Below are 20,206 nucleotides of genomic sequence, written 5' to 3' on the forward strand. Positions count from 1 at the left end.
TCCTTACACAACAAGAAGGCCAGCCCTCATACCAAAGAAGCAGGAAGCGGCCCCCTTTCATGTTAAGGCAGGCATCCCCCGACCAATCAGCCGACTTTAAAATGACACCATCCTGCAGAGGGGAAGGGGGGAGGGGTTCATGACCTCCGATCTGTCACGTGTGATGAGTCAGGTACTCCCCCCAGCTCCCCCCAGAATTAACTGCCTCATCGACATTCACGTGGCGCCAAACAACGAGCCCCCCGCCCCCCCCAAAAAAAACATGCCGGCAGAGCCAAGCAGCTCTCAGTTAAAAGAAAAAGAAAATACTGCCTGAATAAAACCCTGCAAAAATAATGTTTTTAATGAGCAAACAAACATCACACCCATTTACGCTCAGCATAAACTTCTCAGATTTTACAGACAACATATGGATGGCCGATCATTCCCGAGGCAGCAACGTTAATTTACTAGTGATGCCATGGAAAACACTGTGGTACAACCTGTGATGTCTGACTGGCAGGAGGCAAAAGGTGTGGTGAGACGCAGCCTGGCCAGTGACCCGTGAGACACACACCGGGGCCCTGTGAGCTTGGCAGAGCCGCACTGCTCTTGTAAACACGCATGCCGCTGCCTCGGTAACCGGAGTTGGAGGTTTCCCAGGAAACACAATGCCAGGCACATTCCAGTACTACCACAAAAATTCATTTAGATTTTCACCCAGGCTTGTTCATCTCAGCAGCTGGGGGGCCTGTAAATACCGTGTGACTCACGGTCTGACCTCAACAGGACCTGCGTGGTCGATCGCAGTGGCATTTAACCTGACATCTTTCGCACGCATGCACACCTGAATAGTGAACAGCTTCAGGGGAACTTCCTCAGCTAAGGAAGAGTCTCAAATCTCCCAGTCTCGTTCATTTGCACCATTAAACTTCCCAGAAGCCAGCAGATTAAGCCACTTTCTGTGTGACATCTGTCCCTCACAGCACGTACATACACATTCAGACAGGCATGCAGACAGGCAGGCCTCAGACAGCCCCCCCCCACCCTGACCCCACACACAAATACAGACAGTAACGCAGAGGGACAGGTTTTTCTCCTAAGCAGGTGGCCTCACTTACTCTGCAAGACCAGGGTGGATGAAGGAGAGGTTGGTTGGGAGGGGGTTTGGCCCATTTCCAGGAGAAAACCCCATAATACAGAGGCAGAGCTGAAGCATACATCCGAGGGAGGTAGAGGGCTGGAAGGAGCAGGCGTGCACGTGTGTGCATGTGTGTGAGAGTAGGTATACCTTATGGGGACACAATGTCCCCACAACGTGATGAATACCCGTTTCTTCAATTCATTAAAGATCTGTGATTACAATGAAAAAACTAAAAATGCAAAAACTCTCGCATTTTGCTTGGTTACTTATGGTTATGGTTAGGGCTGGGTAGGGGTTAAGGTCATCATAGTTAGCATTAGCATTTTTCCCGTAGAAATGAATGAGTGGACACCATAAAGATATGTTTACCAGAAGTGTGTGTGTGTGTGCGTGTGCGTGCGTGTCTGTCTGTCAGATCCTGCCAGGTGCACTGCATACAGGGGAAATGTAAAACAGGAAGCTGAAGTTCCCCTGGAGGGGACTTCTGCAGGTTATTCACTTGGACCTACTGCGGGCAGGGGAAGCCCAATCTGACCAGGGAAGGGGGGGCGAATCTCACTGGGCCAGCAGAAGATGATCAGATGTACCAAAGAGGCACACTTACGCCAGAGAATCTGGCACAAAACACCCTGGATATGTGGAGCACTGTGATTTTAATGGTAGTTTAAAAAATTAAATAGTGACAATAAATACCACTTTTGTTACGCTACACTAACCGTACGGCAGCTGGATTAGTAATCGCTGCATCTTAAGCTGTGTTCGGCTGTTGACTCCCTCGGTACAACAGGTGCATTCTGGGAATATTCAGAACCAAAAGGACACACCCAGCATTGAGGGGCGCGGCTCAACTAGCATTTATGACCTGAGCAGAGTCACCAGCAACATTACCAGACATACCTTGCTGGTATGGGGCTGGGGGGCGTGCATGTTAATTGCATATCATTTCAAAGAATAAGAGCAGCGGGTCTGACGCACCCAGCCCACGTCCTCATGCGTCACCCCTGACGCATCCAGTTTTGAAAGAGCCAATACCTGCTATAACTGATAATTCAACAATCAGCTGCAGTCTATTAAGGCGGCTCATTCCTCATGGCCACACCTGTAGGTCGACTTGGACAAGGCGGACTACCTGGCATAGGGATTTGGAAAATCATGGCTCACTGCAAACAGGCCTGCGATGGGCTGGCCCCCCATCCTGGGTTGTTCCCTGCCTCGTGCCCATTGCTTCCGGGATAGGCTCTGGACCCCCCGCGACCCAGTAAGATAAGCGGTTCAGAAGATGGATGGGTTGCAAACAGGCAGTCGAATCACTGAGATTCCAATAAATGATCATGGCTCCTTGCGCCTTGAAAGCAACACACACAACATTTCAGGATTTCAGGTTTTGTTTTGACGTAAGCCATATAAATAGCACATTTGATTACTAATTGGGACCAGCTAGACCAGGGGAATGGGCCGGAATGAAAACCAGCTTGTGCTCATCCATCCATGGTCTCAGATTCCATTTTAAAGGCAGTCTGAGCTTGATGAAGAAAAGGCCAAACGGAATGAGGTTAATCCCCAGAAGACTCTGTACAGGCATGGCGACTTGGGGACGAGAGACTCAGGACAGGAATGAAAAAGGAGAGAGAGGCGGCAGCCTTGGCAGAATTATTTTGCTGCAAGACACCTCTCTCAGAAGGTTGTGTAATGACGTTTCACAACAATCATATACAGTGCACCACAGAACGACACAGCAAACTAACAATGCTTTACATCAGCCAGCCATAAACAAAACCTGGCACCTCTGCAAGACAAGTGGTGAGTCACCCGTGAACCAATCCCTCATCACGTACTCAAGGAGACAGTCCTGACTGACGGGGGAGCGGCTCGGAGCACGGAGAACAGGAGTCGCGTGAGGAAATGCAAACTATTTTCATCCCAGGATCAGAAATGAAGACGGATGTATGTCAAGAAACAGGACAGTTGCACAGCATCATTGCACAATCCGTTTGGTAAGGAAGAGAATAACGGAAATATAGAAACTATATTAGAGATTAAACTGCTATCCGGATGTATGAGTGGAAATATGTTGTGAAGTACTATGCTGCATTCAAACCAACACTGAGACACCAACCAGAACATGTGAAAACATCTCATTAAACGAAATGGGTAACAGTTTTGTAAAATCTCTAATGCAAAACACATTTCAGGGGACGCTATACCTAGGCATTATTTGCTTCTCATCTCCAAAAGATTGGCTTCTGGCCCGATCATAGAACTTCACAGCCTCTGGTTGCATGCAGCCCAATATGTAGAAATGTTAACAGTGCATTGGATTCTTTAGGCTGAGAGCATCAGGTCCAGACAAAGCAGCGCTGCAAAATGACCTCGGAGAACAATGCATTTAAATGCTAAAGGTAATCATTCAGGTGACTTAGCTATCAAGCCACATCTCTTACATGGTACCGAGACACTGAACTGAAATTTTATCTGTGCCGTCTTTTCAGTACCATAGAACAGCATGGTACTAATGGTAAACAAGAAATTTCTCAAGGATTACTGGAAGACAATTCATGGACCAAAGAATTTAGACCAAGAACACCACCAAGACTAGGATCGTGCCTTTCCAACATTTTGGAATTATTTTTTTGAGTTGTTTAGGGGGCGTGGCATTGGGCATCAAAGAGTTCGACCGATCACTTCCATCCGTGCAACACAGACACCAAGCCGCAAGTCATTTTGAAGACCACAGAGGCTTTTGAAGACAAGAAGGGGATTACAAGGAAGGAAGGCGTTCCTCTGAAGAGAGTCAAGGCCTCCAACTCAAGGTCAATGCTGCACTATTAAACCACAGCACTGTCGTGCGACAAAAAAAAAAACTGTTTGCAAACCTTAGCAGGCCATCTCACACTGGCACCATCCTCAGGCATTTTATTTGTTCACGGGAGGAGGGGCAACGTTTCCGGCCCCGTCTTTAATCCAAAGCACCATCTCACAAGAATGAAAGGGCCTTCGTATGAAAGACAAACTGAGGAGTTTAACCAGCGAGTAACCAGCAGGATCGAGGGGCTGAAAAGGGAAGGCCAAAAACAGCTATTATTCTGAGATCAGCTAAAATGACTGGATGGCTTCGCCACTGGATGCCAATAGGAGAAACACATTCACTGCACTGCAAAGGAACAAAAACCAGGTCAGAAAACGGTCTGTGAGATGCTGATGGGGTTCCCCAGCCCCCCCCATTCCCAAAGTAGCGGGAAACACGGTAGCCTAGATAACTGGTCCAACTGTAGGATGGACAAACTGGGGCGCGCATGTCATGAGATGGACGAGCATGTTGGGCACTTTTTGGATCATGCCCTGGCAAAGAGTAGAGAGGAAACCACAGTCAGAGAGATATGTAATCTCTCCGGCGTGTCCTGGGTCTGCCCCAGGGCCTCCTCCCGGTTGGACATGCCCGAAACACCTCCCCTGGGAGCCGTCCAGGAGACACTGGCAACAGAATCCTTTGTTCCATATTACACTTTGGAGACCTTTCACACAAAAGCCCACTTCTTGCATGCATAGGTTCAACCAACAAGCTGAATATCTCACATGGACATTTATCTGCAAACCTCTTTTGCCCATAAGTGCTATCAGTAAAAAAAATGGGGGGGGGGCAGCTTTAGTTCTTTTACAGACAAAATACAGGAACTAAGTGCGATTCGCTGACAGCAGTGAAAACCACTGAAATCCACTATGAAAACAAGCCGTGATGATATTTATGGCACAGGCTTCAACAGGCTACTGTACCAGCAAATCAGCTGGTGCTGCCCTCCTCCTTATCCCACTTCCCCGCTGTCCCAGAATCCACCAGGCAGCAGGCCCACTCACAGCCAATGGCGAGGCAGGGAGGAAGCGGCCCTGGAAGGCTGACAGGCGGCGAGCTCCGTGTGCCCATATAAGGTAAAATCTGCTGTCAGCAGTACTGAGAGAGCAGCAGCAGCGGCGGCAGACTCCTGGAATACAGAGTGGGGGGGACAATGCAGCATATGGAATGGAGAACAACGCACGCAGAACAGACAAAAAAAAGGGTGGGGGGGCGAAAGTGCCAGTGGCCGTATGAACAAATCTGACAGAATATGGGGGTCGGACACACTGGGAGGGGGGACTGGGAGGACACAAACTGTTTGTCTCATGTAAGACAGCATCTTCAAAGTCGCCTGGTGGGAACTATGGAGGAGAGGAAGGCGAAGAAGAAGATACAGCAACAGTAAGCGAGCAGACAGTCCTCTGTCCGCAAACAAAACGCGAGGCAGGCAGGTGCGTCATAGGCAACTTTGAAATCTGCTCAGTGTTTAATCTTCCTTTATCCTCATCCCTAAATTCCGGGAGGGAAGGGGCGTCCACACGATTTCCACCATTCCAGGCGCGAATGAATTAGAACGCTGAACGCAGGGAAAACCCCGCCCACTTCCCTGATGATTCCGTCTCCTGATGCTTCATCTCCCCGTGCGAGAACGTGCAGGGAAAGAGCTGCCAAGACTCAAGTCTACCCAGATGACGCAGGATGCGGAGGGAAAGTTAAAAAAAGGCCAAACCATGGCCAAAAATAGCCCCCGGACACAAAAATTACAACAATGAGAGTGAGAGCGTCTTTTTGCGTGTGCTGGAGGGGTGATACTTTGAGGCAGAGGCCATTTTAGAATGGCTGAATCATGGTCAGAGCAGAGTTATCATGGGCTGCCGCAAGTCTCACAGAGCCAGAATCAAGCCTGACCTAAAAAACTTTGGCCGAATCGCTTTTCGGACACAAAAGGCTAATTTATAGACGGAGCCTCCTTAATTAGGAACAAGGAGCAACTGTCCAAATGCTTACGCTGACCGGCCCGGCCTGTGGCAAGGAAGAAGCCACTGCATTGGCTCAGAAACTCCTGACTGAGCACGCGAGCAGCAGAGACAGCAGGGGGCGTCGGCCTTCCCCAAGGCAGCCAGAAAGTGCCGGCATGGCCGGGGGGGTGCAGGAGGGCCAGCCCGGATTCCCTCACATGGCAGAGTTTGTGGACCACAAGTCCTGACATTCTTTTTAGTAAAAACTGAGAGGTGGGTGTCCATATTGAAAACACAAGCATGCATAGCTGCACACTTCTGCGGAGAGGGAAGGCGGGACACTCGCATGCCAGGCGAATTTAGACAAGTCTATACTGTGACTTCTGGTCTATTCTGCTATGAAGCTACAGGGGGGAAAAAAAAAAAAAAGCTAGATGTTTGTTCAAATCATCTTCAGACAGTCCAGTCGACAGAAAGCTAGACGCGACAAATCAGAGCCTGAAGATGGAAACGCAGTGCTCTCTTGAAAAAGCCATTTTCAGATCGTCCTTGAGTATGTCTAGCTGGAGGAGATGGGGTACGGGGAAAAAATTAATTAGATACATCTCTCACATTCTCGTGCCTCCGGACAACATAATGGTGGATTTATTCTTTGCGAAAACAAGCCGATATGAATCTTGGCACAAAGGCGACGTGCTGGTTTAGCTCCCAGTGGCGTGAGCCAAGTGATGACAGGCCGAGGGGTCGCATCTGAATGTCAAACGTGGCTCGGATGACGTGCCCTCCAATAGGCATCTTAAATTACACAGTGGGGGGTTACGCCTGTCATCGCCATTGCCACACCATTGCACCCAAAACCTTGGACGTGGGGGGGACACGTCTGGAACAAACACAAAATCACACTAAAACCCCCTATGGCAAATATCTTGCTTACCCACTTATGCGGTATGCGTTACAGAATTAAATTGATTTCACTCCAGCCAAAGAGGGAGATGGTTATCTCCAAGTACCAGAGAAACGCTCTTGTTTGCCGCCACCATCACAAGGGGAACGAAACACACAAAAAAAAGTCTGTTTACACATAAATGGGTCCTAAAATTCTTTTTCTTACAATGTCATGGTGAAGTGTCTCAGGCTGTGTTTCCCATTTGTGTGTATGGCAGGGTGGTTTACAGAGACCCAGAGGGACCGGTCCTTGTACACAAAGATGCACCAGGATAAGTGGAGTGTGAAGCAATCGGTAGATGGGTATCTGGACAGTCGGGAAAATTCAACCAGCATGGCGCCAAACACTATGAGAGGCCATTTGACTATGACAGTCAAAGGCAAGCGAGTGCAGTTTTTTATTTTTTTTTACTGCGTGCGCAAGAAAAACAAAGATCATACTTTCAACCACACATAATGGTACTGTTTCAGGCAGAAAAACATTCCACTAAATACTTATTTTATAAAAACAAGGGAAAACTGTATCCAGAGCTCAGCTTCACAAGACCTCCTGCAATCCATTACACATTCTGCCTTTAATGATCTTCTGCTGACTTTGGCTGGGGTGGGGTTCATCGCCTTACCTCATCGGTAACAAATTATACACATCATCCCAGACACACACTCAACGTCATGTGACCCCACTGTGATAATTCCCAAGAGGCATCACTATTCCTTGGACTGATCGATAGACTAACATGCTCTCCTTGTGGGGGCACGTTGGCTTGGTGGCAAGGCAATTAGATACTGCTCTTTATGTGGATGCTTGATAAGACAATGGTTCCATGGAGTCTGCGGTCCAGTCACCAGTTACGGGCTTCCTGTGTAGATTCTTGGTTTAACTCCAGCTTTATACCTAGAGTTCATCTTAGAGGTCCAGACTGCTCCATTGGGAAAAGAGTCCATCCAAGACAAGAAGACTTAATTACACAACAAATATCTGAAATACCTTGCAGTTTTTCCCCACTACAAACCAATTCAGTGTAACCACAACAAATTTACCTATCACTAGTTTATGTCTTTGGACATAAACAAATCGAAAACTCAAATCAAATTGAATAGAATAGCAATACTTTATTAATCCCTGTGTGGAAATTGTCTTTCGACCTACCCCATCTCGCTCTCCATGAGAGCTTGGAGCACAGGATCAGCCAGTGTGCAGCACCCAAGGAGCAGTGTTAAGGGTCATATTCAAGGGGCCATGGACATAGAACCGTTCTGCTGAAGCTGAAAAAACCGTCCTCAAAGGTGACATTTGTTCATCGCATATAATAACCCAAAGAATTATGGGTGTTCAATCCTAGCATGTCATCAGATGACACAATTTCCAACAGGTCATCTCTGGGTTACAAGAAACCGTGCCGTTGGTTAACATAAAATAAAGTTTTATTAAAAAAAAGTTTTTTTTTTTAAATAGAATTTAACATCTCAAAAAAGTTTTCCCCACAAAGACAGCAAAACACACACACACACACACACACACACACACACACACACACACACACACACACACACACACACACACACACACACACACACACACACACACGACAAACAATTTTTTGCAAACCGCGAAGATGGAATCTGTCGCAATGGTTCTCGATTCCCATCTGGAGCAGCTACCTCAGCAGTAAATCCAGACGGAGAGGGTTATTCCCTGCAGACGGGGAGCGGCTGGCAGCGCGCACGTCTGAGGGAGAGCCGACTGGCAGCGTCCAAAGCCACACAAGCAGCTGGAAACTGAGTGTCCCCCCCTCACTGTGGCTTGATCATGCTTCCCTAGGCGACGACCGAGAGTTTGTGTTTAAATGGCACTGGATGGACGTACGGCAATCGTGAGCAGCCCCTAGCACAGTGAGACACAACGGTAGAAGACCTTGGGACTGACAGGCTCCTTGCCACACTTACCTTGTGTAGGGGGAGCACCAGGAAGGCCCCTCCCCCGCTGGCCTCCACGATGATGGCCACGAACTTGGGGTTGACGGCACAGAAGGAGCTGTCCCAGGTGACACGCGAAACGCGGATGTCATCGTAGCACTGGTCGTTCTTCACGGCCTGGCCGAAGACGTGACGAAACTTGCTCTGCCGCACGACGCGCCGGAACATGTCTGCAGGGGTGGGGGAGGATGGGGGCACTGTTAGGAGTGAAGGAACATAGCCCACGGCTGGGAATAACAGGAGCGCAGCCACCCCAACCTATGCGAGTTTAAATCAACATCACAGCAAGACAGACGCACTTCTTTCACTCATTTCCCAGGCTGTCCCTGCCTACCTTCTATCTGTGGTCTTACATTTCCCTGCTCTTTAACTGCGTTAAGGTCTTTAATCCACCCAACCAGGAAGCTGCATGATCGCTGCATGAACACCACCACAGAAAGTGCTCATTTTAATAGCTCTTTCATCGCTTAATCTACACTAGCCAACATGCCAGTGGATAATCTAGCCAGGTAACCTACTTTTGGGAAGTTCATTATATAAAGAATGTGCAGATCCAAAGACTGCTGTTCTTCCTCCTGTTAGCAAAGTACCATAAATCTGTTATAGGAATGCTATGTTTAATTGAGCAGATTTGGGGAGTTAACGTTCTGATAACATTTCGTAGTGATAAAGCCTCATGACGGCGAGTTTCCACCTACATCAGAGAAGTATAAAAATATAGAGATTCCTTGTACCTGACTGCATACCAAACGTCAAAAGAAAGAATGGCGTCCCAGGTGATCTCATTTGGGGGCTGGGGAATCGTCTACATCAGTAACCAGAATCAGAATCAAATTCTCTTTATCGTCCAGGTACAACTGCATGTACTATGAATTTGCTTTGACAGTGCTGCTACTAACATTTACAGATAATTTATGCTCTTTGTTCTTCCAAGTTACAAAAATAAAATTAAATAATAGAATGAAGGAATAAAACAGGTCAGATCAGTACAAGTTGAGCAATATACTAACAATTATAAGGATATTAAAGGGAACAGAGATTGAATATTGCTATATAAAAGTATGAAGACATAGGATGTCCAGTGACAGAGGCACGAACTGGGGGGGTTAGGAGGCTTGTTGAGTTCAGCTGCTGATGGGAAAACACATAAATCATCTGAACACTGGCTGAGTAAGGGGACCTAAAGACAGACAGTCTACCCCCCCCCCCCCCCCCGGTAGCAAAGACAAACTTTGGGAATTTACACACAAGTCAGAAGAATTATAATACGGTACGTAATAAAAATAATTATACACTAAAAATATAGTAAAATATTACATACCGACACTGAGCCTACGAACCACGAAAACCACAAAATGTTTTCACAAGCGTCACAAAGTAGTGTGTGAGGACATTGTGATGAAGGATTGCATGTAACCTGAATTAATAAAATACACTTTATGGTACGGGTGTCCGTAAGTCAGGGCATTGCCTGTACGCTTAAAAATTAGTTATTGTAGCTAATTACGGACGCAGTGGAACTAAGACAGAGGCAGAGAAATCAAAGTACTGTGATGCATCAAAATTTGGAGCTCCACCCAACAGTAACACAAAACAAAAAAAAAAAAAAAAAACTCACCTTCTCCATGTAAACTAAACCCCAAATGAAAGCCTTAAGACACAACTGCACCTGCCCGCGAGGAAACACCAGCATTACAAACGCAGATACTTTGCTTTCTGAACTTTGGACAAGGTGATTTGATGACAAACTCCTGTGCATCTTCTCTACCACTCAGACTACGCATGGCTCACGGTGTGGACTAATAGAGGCGATGACTAAATGCACATATGATGACGTATACAAAGGCTCATGTTAAAGCTGCGTCTGACCAAGACAGACAGTGAACTCCAATAGCTTCCGGTAGACTGAAGACTATGAATTTATGGAGGATTCCAAGAAAGGCAGGAACTAGTAAACCTTCCCAACCAATTCAGCCAAACCATTTTATCTTTATGTGTACTAAACTGAAAAACAGGAGCCGTGAGAGATCCATTCAGGACTGCCCATTGCACCCAGCATAAGTCATAGAAAATATTTTAGCACCAGTTTAAGGAACGTTATAGCAGGAACTTTGAAGAACAAGTACCACCGTAAAAAACTCAATTAAGTGAAAACCAATATAAAGCTGACATCTGGAAGTCAATGCCTCATATCACACAAACACACATGTGCAAAAAAAGGTTTTTTTAAAGACTTTGTTATGAAAAATTCCACTGGCATTCTCAACACAAACACGAAATGTCCAAACCCAACAAAGGGGCTGCTTTGTAGCCTCCGCAGCTGACAATTCCGCATAGTAAAACTGTCTGCTGCATTAGGTGCTTCATAAAACGTGATTTAGGATCTAACAGCGGCTGGCTTCCCATACGGTGCCCAGACCTCAGAGGAACAGCAGCCAGCAGCAGGCAGACCAGCCTCATGTGACAGTAATCAAAGTAGACGTCACTGGTAACCAGCATAAATCAATCAATCACCAGAGGGATGTCTTCCGCTTGCCACCATCGTAAGCCCATTCAGGGCACAATCATTAATGTCACTGATACCTGCCAGGGAACACTGGCACAGACAAGTGCCGGAACCAAGCCCACACCTTCATGACCCAACAAATCCGTAAGGACAGAATGTCAGGGCAACGGGTAGCATCTCTTTCTCTCTCGCATGTGCTTTTCCACAAAAGCTATACAAGCTTCTACAGATAAAATGTGCACCGAAAAAAGGGAAATAAAAAAAATAAATAATAAAAAAACGTGAATAGGAAAGATCTCAGTAAAAGTGAATAATACTGACCGGGCTGTGTTTTGGTTCTCTCACACACACATGATTTTAGGAGTCATCCAAGGTTCAAAGGGAACCAGCATTTCAGTAAAGACAAGAACAACATTAGGGCAAAAAATCCATTTCAAGATCCCAGGGGAATGAGAGCTGATCTAGCGATGAAAGAATCGAAGCACTTTCCTCCTCATAAACACCACACCATCTCCTTTCTGTTTCCGTCACTTGAGGATAGCTAGAAACATTCATCCAGGGTGACGTACCTCCGGATCTGCCGGTTGAAACTTCTCTGGCTTTTATGCATTCTCAGGTTGCACCTTGGCACCAACCATAGTTCACGAGGATCATTCTTCGTTTTTGGGAGGAAAGACGCCAACATCTGCCTGACATAACTTGGCCGTGTCCTTCACAGGACTTCATTTCACTCTGACCAGAATTTGTCAAGGAGGATAAGGAACCAAAGCGAGCTGTTCCTCAAAAGCCAAACAGCAGGAGCAAAGACATGGGATTAATGCTGGATTTACACCTGCAGCAGTAGGGATCAGGTAGAAAAATAGGTCTGCTTCTCTTGGACAAATCCAGGCTCTACAAGAAGTGTCAAAAATGTTTAGTGGGACCAAGAGATAGCAGCCTTGTGAGATGGGGGGTACATTATATGTTACCCCTTCCAGAAAAAAAAGAGAAATGGAGGATCAATGAAATTCCAGAACGATCCTCAATGGGGTTCCAAAGCCAACTCGCTATTGGTCTTCGTCTTCTGGCTTGCAAGTCGTCGATCTTTTAGACAATCGGCACATTGTTTCTCATGCACACTGCCATCCATCGGGGCATAATTAACCCTCACCACCTGATTGTTCACACTTAGTTCCAGGTTCACCAGAGTTCACAAGTGGCCATCAATACATGCAAAAGAATATCCATGGAAACCATTTTCTCTCATCATGCAGCCTGTCATACAGAGTGCTTGCACATTAAAACTGGGTCATCCATTTCCATAATTTCTCTCCTGCATTTTCTGCCTATACCGTGACAGCCAAAAATAAAAATCCCTCCACATAATAGCATGTTAGAAAGAGCTTGAATTTATCACCTTAGAAAGGAAAGAAGAATAAGCCACACAAAGGAAAATGTCGAGTTATTCCAAGAGAGGCATTTGTCTTCTACTAGGCAAACAAAAATACTACTTAATGCATTAATGTTTTGGCCTAGTGCATTACAATTCCAAAGAGCTGGTCTATTCCAGGTGCTCTCAAGGCACATTCAAGCTCCCCAAGTACCTGTAACCAGGCCTCCTACAGATCAGGTAAAGACCCACCCAGTGAAATTTTCCGCGTGTGCCATCTCCAACTGCTGTGTTAGAATCTGGTCTTCAGATCCATCTCTTCATAGAAATCTCTTACCATCAGCAATGAGAGCACTCTGCTATGCGTGTTTACAGCTTCTTAAATGAATAATAAACAAATGCAGAAAGGAAGTTCCCTCTTCGCTGGTGGTCTCCTTGGTTTCCAAATGCCTGCAGGCTGCATGCATCACCTTTTCTATCTCACAAGCGTGGAAACCATTCCCAGGAACCCAAACGCACTGATCGGGCACGTACATCTTCCAGAGACTGGAAGGTAGGCAGAAGTCAACCCAGGGAATGCTTTGTACCTGCAGGGCATTAAGTAACTTGGATTTAATTAGTCTTGTTACAGCTTGTCTGCCAAGTCATACATTCACAAGACAAACCTAGTGACTTTCAATTTCAAAATTTTATAAATGATGTTTCTTAATGACATGACAAACACCTGGCCTTATTTGAGGGAGATTGGCCAATGATAATGCCAGTAATAAAACAAAGTAGTAATGATACTAATAATATAAAACTGGGCATACTGGAAATGGCTCTCATATGCTACCTATGCACACATGCACATACTGACATAACCAAGACAATGGGCTGCTGATTAGCTGTGCAACTTCTATTGATCCTGTAGCTTTTAGCAGGCTATGCATGTTCTTGTAATAACCGTCTGTTGTGATGTGTATTTTGGTGGTTTTTGGACACTAAGCCTTCAACTTACAAAGCGTCTAATCGTTCAAATTCTTCTACCCCTACAATCTTGTTCTATCTCTCTACAAAATGTGTAACAAATGTTAGTTACATAGGAAAGGGGCCGAAGGGACATTCAACCACCTTGCTTGCGGTTCCGCACACCTAAAAGTGCGATACATTTAAAACAGTCACTCCCTCCCACACTACACTGAACCAACTGCACGGCCTAATCCGACCCAAAACTACAGGAAGCCGCAGTTGAGGAAGATCTATCAACCAGGAAAGGAAAATGCGACTCTATAGGAAAAAAATTTATCCATGTGGCATAAACTTAGGAAATGATAGTTTGCATTTATTTCCTTATTCCACAAGCCACAGAGACAGAAGTATTTGAGGTTTAAGTTCAAGAGAATTATTTAGCACTGTAAATCATAACTGTAAAAAGGTCAGGCTGTTCCGTTTCTCCTTCTCTGAAAACCCAAACTCAAACAGACCTCCAAGGGCAGCGAGCAAAGGCAATGGCTTTACTGGAAACATGAATATATTACACCCAAACTGCAAACCCAGGGCAGACCGCAGAGCCAGCGATCTCCATTCACACTGAAAGGGTGACCATTTCCTGTACCTTCCCTAAACCCTAACCTGTTAAACGGAGACTGAGGTCAAATTTATCTGCTAGGATCAATGTAAAACCACTGGGTGAGATTCAATCCCCAACGGTGCTCTTCCATTGTCCACTAGATACACATATTTCAAGTTTGTCTTGCAGCTTTGTGAAAATGTTAATGATTTTACACTAAAAATTTAGCATGCTGCTAAGCAGACTGTCTGGACAGCCTTGTCCGGTCATTACAATGCACTACTGTGCTGGGAATATAGTGATAGGGAGACATTCTAGACATCTGAACAATCCAACAACTGTCAATCCAAGCACATTTAAGAAACAAACAACCCATACAACAGCAGGTGGGGCAGAGCAGTAAGTAGGTAAGTAAGTAGGGGGCAGTATAACTACCAAGAATCCTAAGCACTGCTAAAACAGATGAGTTGGATACACGTCTGATTCCTTTTTTGCGAGGCATACATACTGAATGTCATATCATCCTCGAATTGCCCTTTGGCATCACTTGTCCTCAGCACACAGTGTGGAATAGATAACTCATAATTAAATAAACAAACAAATACCATAATGAATGCTCAAGTCATAAGACTTCCAAGACCCAGAGGCAGGTCTGTTGAAGTGACGGGAATTTTAAGAATTTCTCCCCATGTGAATAATTAAGCATTCTGAGCTAATTAAGAGAGGCATGCCATACTTCTTCCGAACACTCGATTAGACAGAGATCCCTGTCCCCAGCACTATCGGGCCTGACACCATATGCGCCCTCTGCAAGGATCATCCCATTACTGGCACAGTACAGATTCAGCCAGTTACTAGGAACTAGTTACGTCGCCCAGCTACAGGGGGATGACACAGGCAGATGCTCAGGTATATCACCAGGAAGGCCAACATAAGACTCATCCAAACACCAACTGCCAACTATGGCACAAGGCGCTGACTTTCTGAACGGCATATATCAACTGTGACCAATAAGCAAACAAAAGAAATTGAAACGGCCAAATTATAAATGTCTCTGGACAGCCTCTCGGACGTCTCTGTGACCGATACGGTGTTTGTTATGCATTCTGCTCTTTCCCACATCCTCTTCCCCCATCCACCAGGAAGTCACACTGAGGTAAGATGGATGCCCCCCCCCCCGATAGCATGCATCACAGATGGGGGCTACGGCGCCGCTCGGGTTAGTCAAAGGCCATCCTGCCAGCACGGCACAGACAAAAACATCACAAGCAGCCTTCCCAGCTGAGGCAGTTTCAGAGTTTAGCCTCAATCAGGCTAATCAGCCCTCGATATCGACGGCCCACCACTGGGAACTCAAGCTCAGCGCTTCAAAAGGAGGAAGTGCACTTGAGCAGCGTTCCCCATTTAGACTGCCTTCCTATTTTGAAAGTTCCGTCTACGGAGCACCTCTTGGAGGAAGAAATAGAGTATTTAGTGAAGTGCTGTAGTGATTACACTTGTACACTTCTCTCCCAAGCATAAAGCACAATATTTTACTGAAGCAATATGCGGTGGATACTTCTACTTTGTTGCTGAATAATACTGAAGTTTTGTGTACGTCTGCTTAAATTAGTGTACCCCAGGCCCAGCGCATCTTAAAATAGTCCAAATAAAATTCCCACTGGAACAGTACACATGAATGTTTGGGATTTTATGTTATTACAAATTTAAAAAGCCCAATGAGACCAATTGTCAATTAACTAAAAAAACAGCTCTGTTAGATCTATAACGTGGGTTTCAATTTACTACTACTGTACTCGAAATTGATGATTTACTTAAAACCACTGGTTGTTTCTAAAGCGAACCAACCAATAAACCTGCAATATTTTCGCTGAATTAAGCAAGCGACCCTAACCTGCCTGAGAGCTCTGTAAATATAACGGCTGGTGCTGTGCGTGTCCTGATAAGGGCCACCAGTCGTTCCAAAGCAGGAATATTCACACATGCAGGCAAAAGGGGCTAATGGTGCCAAGGGGACTGCAAACACCTGCTGCGGCTTTGACAGCTTTGCCAAGCCAAGGGGACAGAGCTGTCTGCATCATTTACAAACGCTGAAGTGTCATTTGGCAACAGAGACCAAGTTAGCAGAACACACAGAAGCGGACAGAATATTTAGATGATGGATTCCACAGTACCTTCCCCCAAAATGTACAACAGAACAACTGCCTGGCATCAGTCTGGCTTAAGTGGGCCAAACGGTGGGGGGCAGTGCTATGCCACGCCAGATGTTTTAGGACCGGTTTGTACTCAGTGCTTCCAATGCCTGCGCTTACGCACACTGTCCCTATGCAAGGGGTGTTGCTGCTCAGAATTCTGTGCATAGTTTGTGTCGGTCTGATTGTACTGTTTCCGGGTGGATACTTTAAAAAAAATCATACATATAAACATGCGTATACATACATACATACGCACACGCGCAAACACACATGAAAATAAATGTATTTTCTCACAACCCTATGCATGAGGGATTGGTTCAGAGATCGCATGCAGATCTCATGCAACAGTAGCAGTAACTTTCATTTTTGGTGCCACGTTACAATAAAGCTACCCTTATAAAGCGATTATGAATGTTTTATAAGCAGGTTAACACTTTTTAATCATTACTAGATAATTATAAAACAACTTATACCACAGTTTTCTTATTAATCAGTTACTACCATTTATAAGTGGCAAAGGGTAGCCTTACTGTAAAGTGGCAGCTAATTTTTTTAGCAGACAGTAGGTTCTTAAAAAGTAATTCAAATTGCAAAGCTTACTGAGTTGTTTCCCAAAATGAATATAAATGTTTTTGCAGAACTTCTTCATACTGAGCAGATTTTTCACCAAGATTCTAAATACCAGAACTGTATTGATGTGGCTTATGAAAATACCTCGTGCCTCGTCATGTCAGTACAGAATGAAGGCATGCAAAAACCTGATCGTGAGAAGTGCATGCCTGGCGTGATGTGGATATTAACACGGCCAAGTCATACTTGCTATTTTTTGCACTGTGATGTTGCACTGTCCTGTTAGTTGTCTGTACAGAAGGCATTCAAGTAAGAGCTTCATTGTACTTTGTACACTGTACTTTGTAAACACGACACAGCTTTCGTAGCTCAAACTGAATTGGGAAGAGAAGAAACTTGAACTGGCATTAAATTTTGAAGATGTTGTACACAGACGCACACGACAGCGTTCTGAATATTTTTTCCTCATGCATAAAGATGCTACTTTATATATAGTACAGTTAGAATTAAACACATCGTCCCATAACAAAAAGGTGACCATACTGCCCCCAAGAATTTTGTTGGTACCGCATCTCGTGTGCACGGAACGATAGTTCTATGTGTAGCTTATATTCATAATGAACATAAATACAAGTCGCATGTCCCTCCACAATATTGGCAGTTTATACGTGGGACGGTGAACCTGTAATCCGGCTGATTATATTTATCGAGACACGGTGCGGGATGACATGGGGTGTCGCAGGGAGTCCAATACCTGCGTCCGGATGGCAAGCGCAGATGTCATGGGGTTCTATAATGCCTGCCGTACGATACGAAGATCCTCCCTTGGTGTGGTCTGTCTTGGGAGACTGGAACCTTCACGACATGTGAGTGCCCTCATGTGCCCACTGGTTCCAGCACTGGGTGACTGACATCTATATGCCCCACATGCCGGGCAATTGCAGAATATGACCATCCAGCCTCATGCAAACTCACAATGTGACCCCTATCAAAGTCTGTCAAGTGCTGGTAATGCTGTCTAATGCATCTACGAGGCGTCCTCTGTGTCTGGTGACTAGACGTGGCAGCTCCTTAGAATCATTTACGTACCCATCACTGGTCTGCACATGTACCAAATTACATCTAAAATCGGAGCATCACTTCAGGGTGCTGAACTTTGTCACGAAATGAACTAAAACTAATCATAATCAGACTGTTCACAAGAAAAAAAGAATAATACTCACTGATTTCATAAGCTGACACAATACGTTTAGCTATTTGGCAACAAGAAATTATTGCAGTCTTTTCCAAAACACTGTACACCTTTTTTCTTATTTATGCTTTTTGGCCGATAATAGCTTAGACAACCAGAGATTATCAAACAGTACAGAGGATTATCAAACTAGCTGCCGGTTCGTTTTGGATTAGCAGACAGGAATACTAATCACATACCCCAGATTTGACTAACAAAAAGTAGCTATTCTTAACACTCAACGTTTTATAGATGAAAGATCTCACAGGAACCAAAGACTAACAGAAAAATCACAGCATTTATCATTTGTTGAACAAGTAACTTCATGTCCCTGTGATCTTGAAAAGCCAACAAGTAGAGGTCAGCTTCCCAGACAGGCTCCGGCTACAATGACCAAAAACTAAAGCTAGAACCTGCAGGAGACCATGACAGAGCTAGCAGAGATAGAGAGCTGAGCAGGACAGAGAGCTCCACCAGAAGACCAGGAAGCCAGAACAGCTGACAATGGATTGCTCCTTAAAGTCACAAACCATTTCCTTCTCTTTCCTTCGTGCTCGACTTGGCTGCATCGGCATTTCGGCTTTTATCTTTCCAAGCACTCTCAGGGGTTCATTCCACTAAACGACCACGGGACAAGGTGACAGTGTTGGAGAAATCGCACAGTAAACATCCAAAAGACGACGGAATCAGGTTGTCATGGGAGAGATGGTTGTGTACCGCTGAAGCAAAGGTAGGTCAAAACGAACAGGCATGGTACAACGATCCAGGAACCAGGAAGTTGTCAAACGCATGACCATGCAGATGTCACATTTATGGAGCAGATTTCAAAACAGCGTTATGGAACAGCGACTATGTGGAATGGAAGCCATTTCATATTTGGACGGCAAGGAAGGAATTCTGCTGTAACACTTTCCAAACCGAACCTTAAAGTGCTGCAAAGTTCCCATGGGCACTGCAGTAAAAAGGGACTTACTTCCTCAGATTATTTTGTATTCTCCTTTAAAACCCTAAACCACAGAATAATTTACCACAACACATCATGGTATCTAGGGCTGTGTGATATAACCAAAATGTCATATCCTGATATGTCATTTCATATCCCGATAACGATACATACTGTATCAAGGCTGCCCCTCATATTTAGGGATTTTTTCTATATATCAGATGCCCTCCGTCCACAAGTGATCCATCTTGTAGCACCACGGCATAGGAGGTTGCTGGGGATCCATCCTCCAGCCTCAAAGAACTCCCATCGACAAACAGGATGTTGCCTCCCTCCAGTGGGATGTCACTCAGATCCGGCCTAGGTCTGCACACACAGTCAATGACCTGCAAACAATCATACGGTTCCCCGTCCACCTGATGAACTGCACAGATGAACATTGAAATATTAATCAAAATTCACCCATAAAGAAATCTGGAAAACCAAGAGGTGTTGCTTACTTTTGCTGAAGGATATTAGTCAGAAAACTGAATATAAAGCCAACTTTACCACAATGTCGTATTTAGGGTTTGAAGCCAAACCCACTTTCGGGGATACCTCCCTGGTATTCTCGCTTGATGATGAATGTGGGGATATGCGAACGTATATTGAAATATTTCGGAATGCACGTTTAAACCTCAACTCCAACACCATGGTAAGGTTAGCTTTTTATGTCGCTTTCTAGCTGCAATATCTTTCAATGTCCGTGATATATTTCAGTGTTTGTATGTGTGCACTTCACATTCAATAGCTCAGCTGTCGCTCTTAAAGTCACAGGCAGTTAATGGACACAATACAGTTACAGTCAAACCTCAGATTGCGAGTAACTTGGTTTGCAAGTGTTTTGCAAGACGAGCATAAAATGTAAAAAATTTTTTTAACTTGAACAACGAGCAAGGTCTTGCAATACGAGTATGACATACACGCTTTTTCTGCAGAGCGTCATGTGATAACTGAGCTGATGGTTT

General features: G+C 45.2%; 1 protein-coding gene across 2 annotated transcripts in view; it reads right to left on the bottom strand.

The window, feature by feature from the left end:
- The window catches only part of LOC125726105 (coronin-1C-A-like), a 44,311-nt gene that overhangs the window by 12,005 nt on the left and 12,100 nt on the right, over positions 1–20,206 (bottom strand). For both annotated transcript variants that reach the window (XM_049002591.1, XM_049002592.1), the window contains exon 2: positions 8,804–9,003. In XM_049002591.1, coding sequence (XP_048858548.1) covers positions 8,804–9,003 — 200 coding nt within the window. The remainder of the gene's footprint in view (positions 1–8,803; positions 9,004–20,206) is intronic.

Source organism: Brienomyrus brachyistius, chromosome 2, assembly GCF_023856365.1.
Source record: "Brienomyrus brachyistius isolate T26 chromosome 2, BBRACH_0.4, whole genome shotgun sequence".
NCBI classification, from domain to species: Eukaryota; Metazoa; Chordata; class Actinopteri; order Osteoglossiformes; family Mormyridae; genus Brienomyrus; species Brienomyrus brachyistius.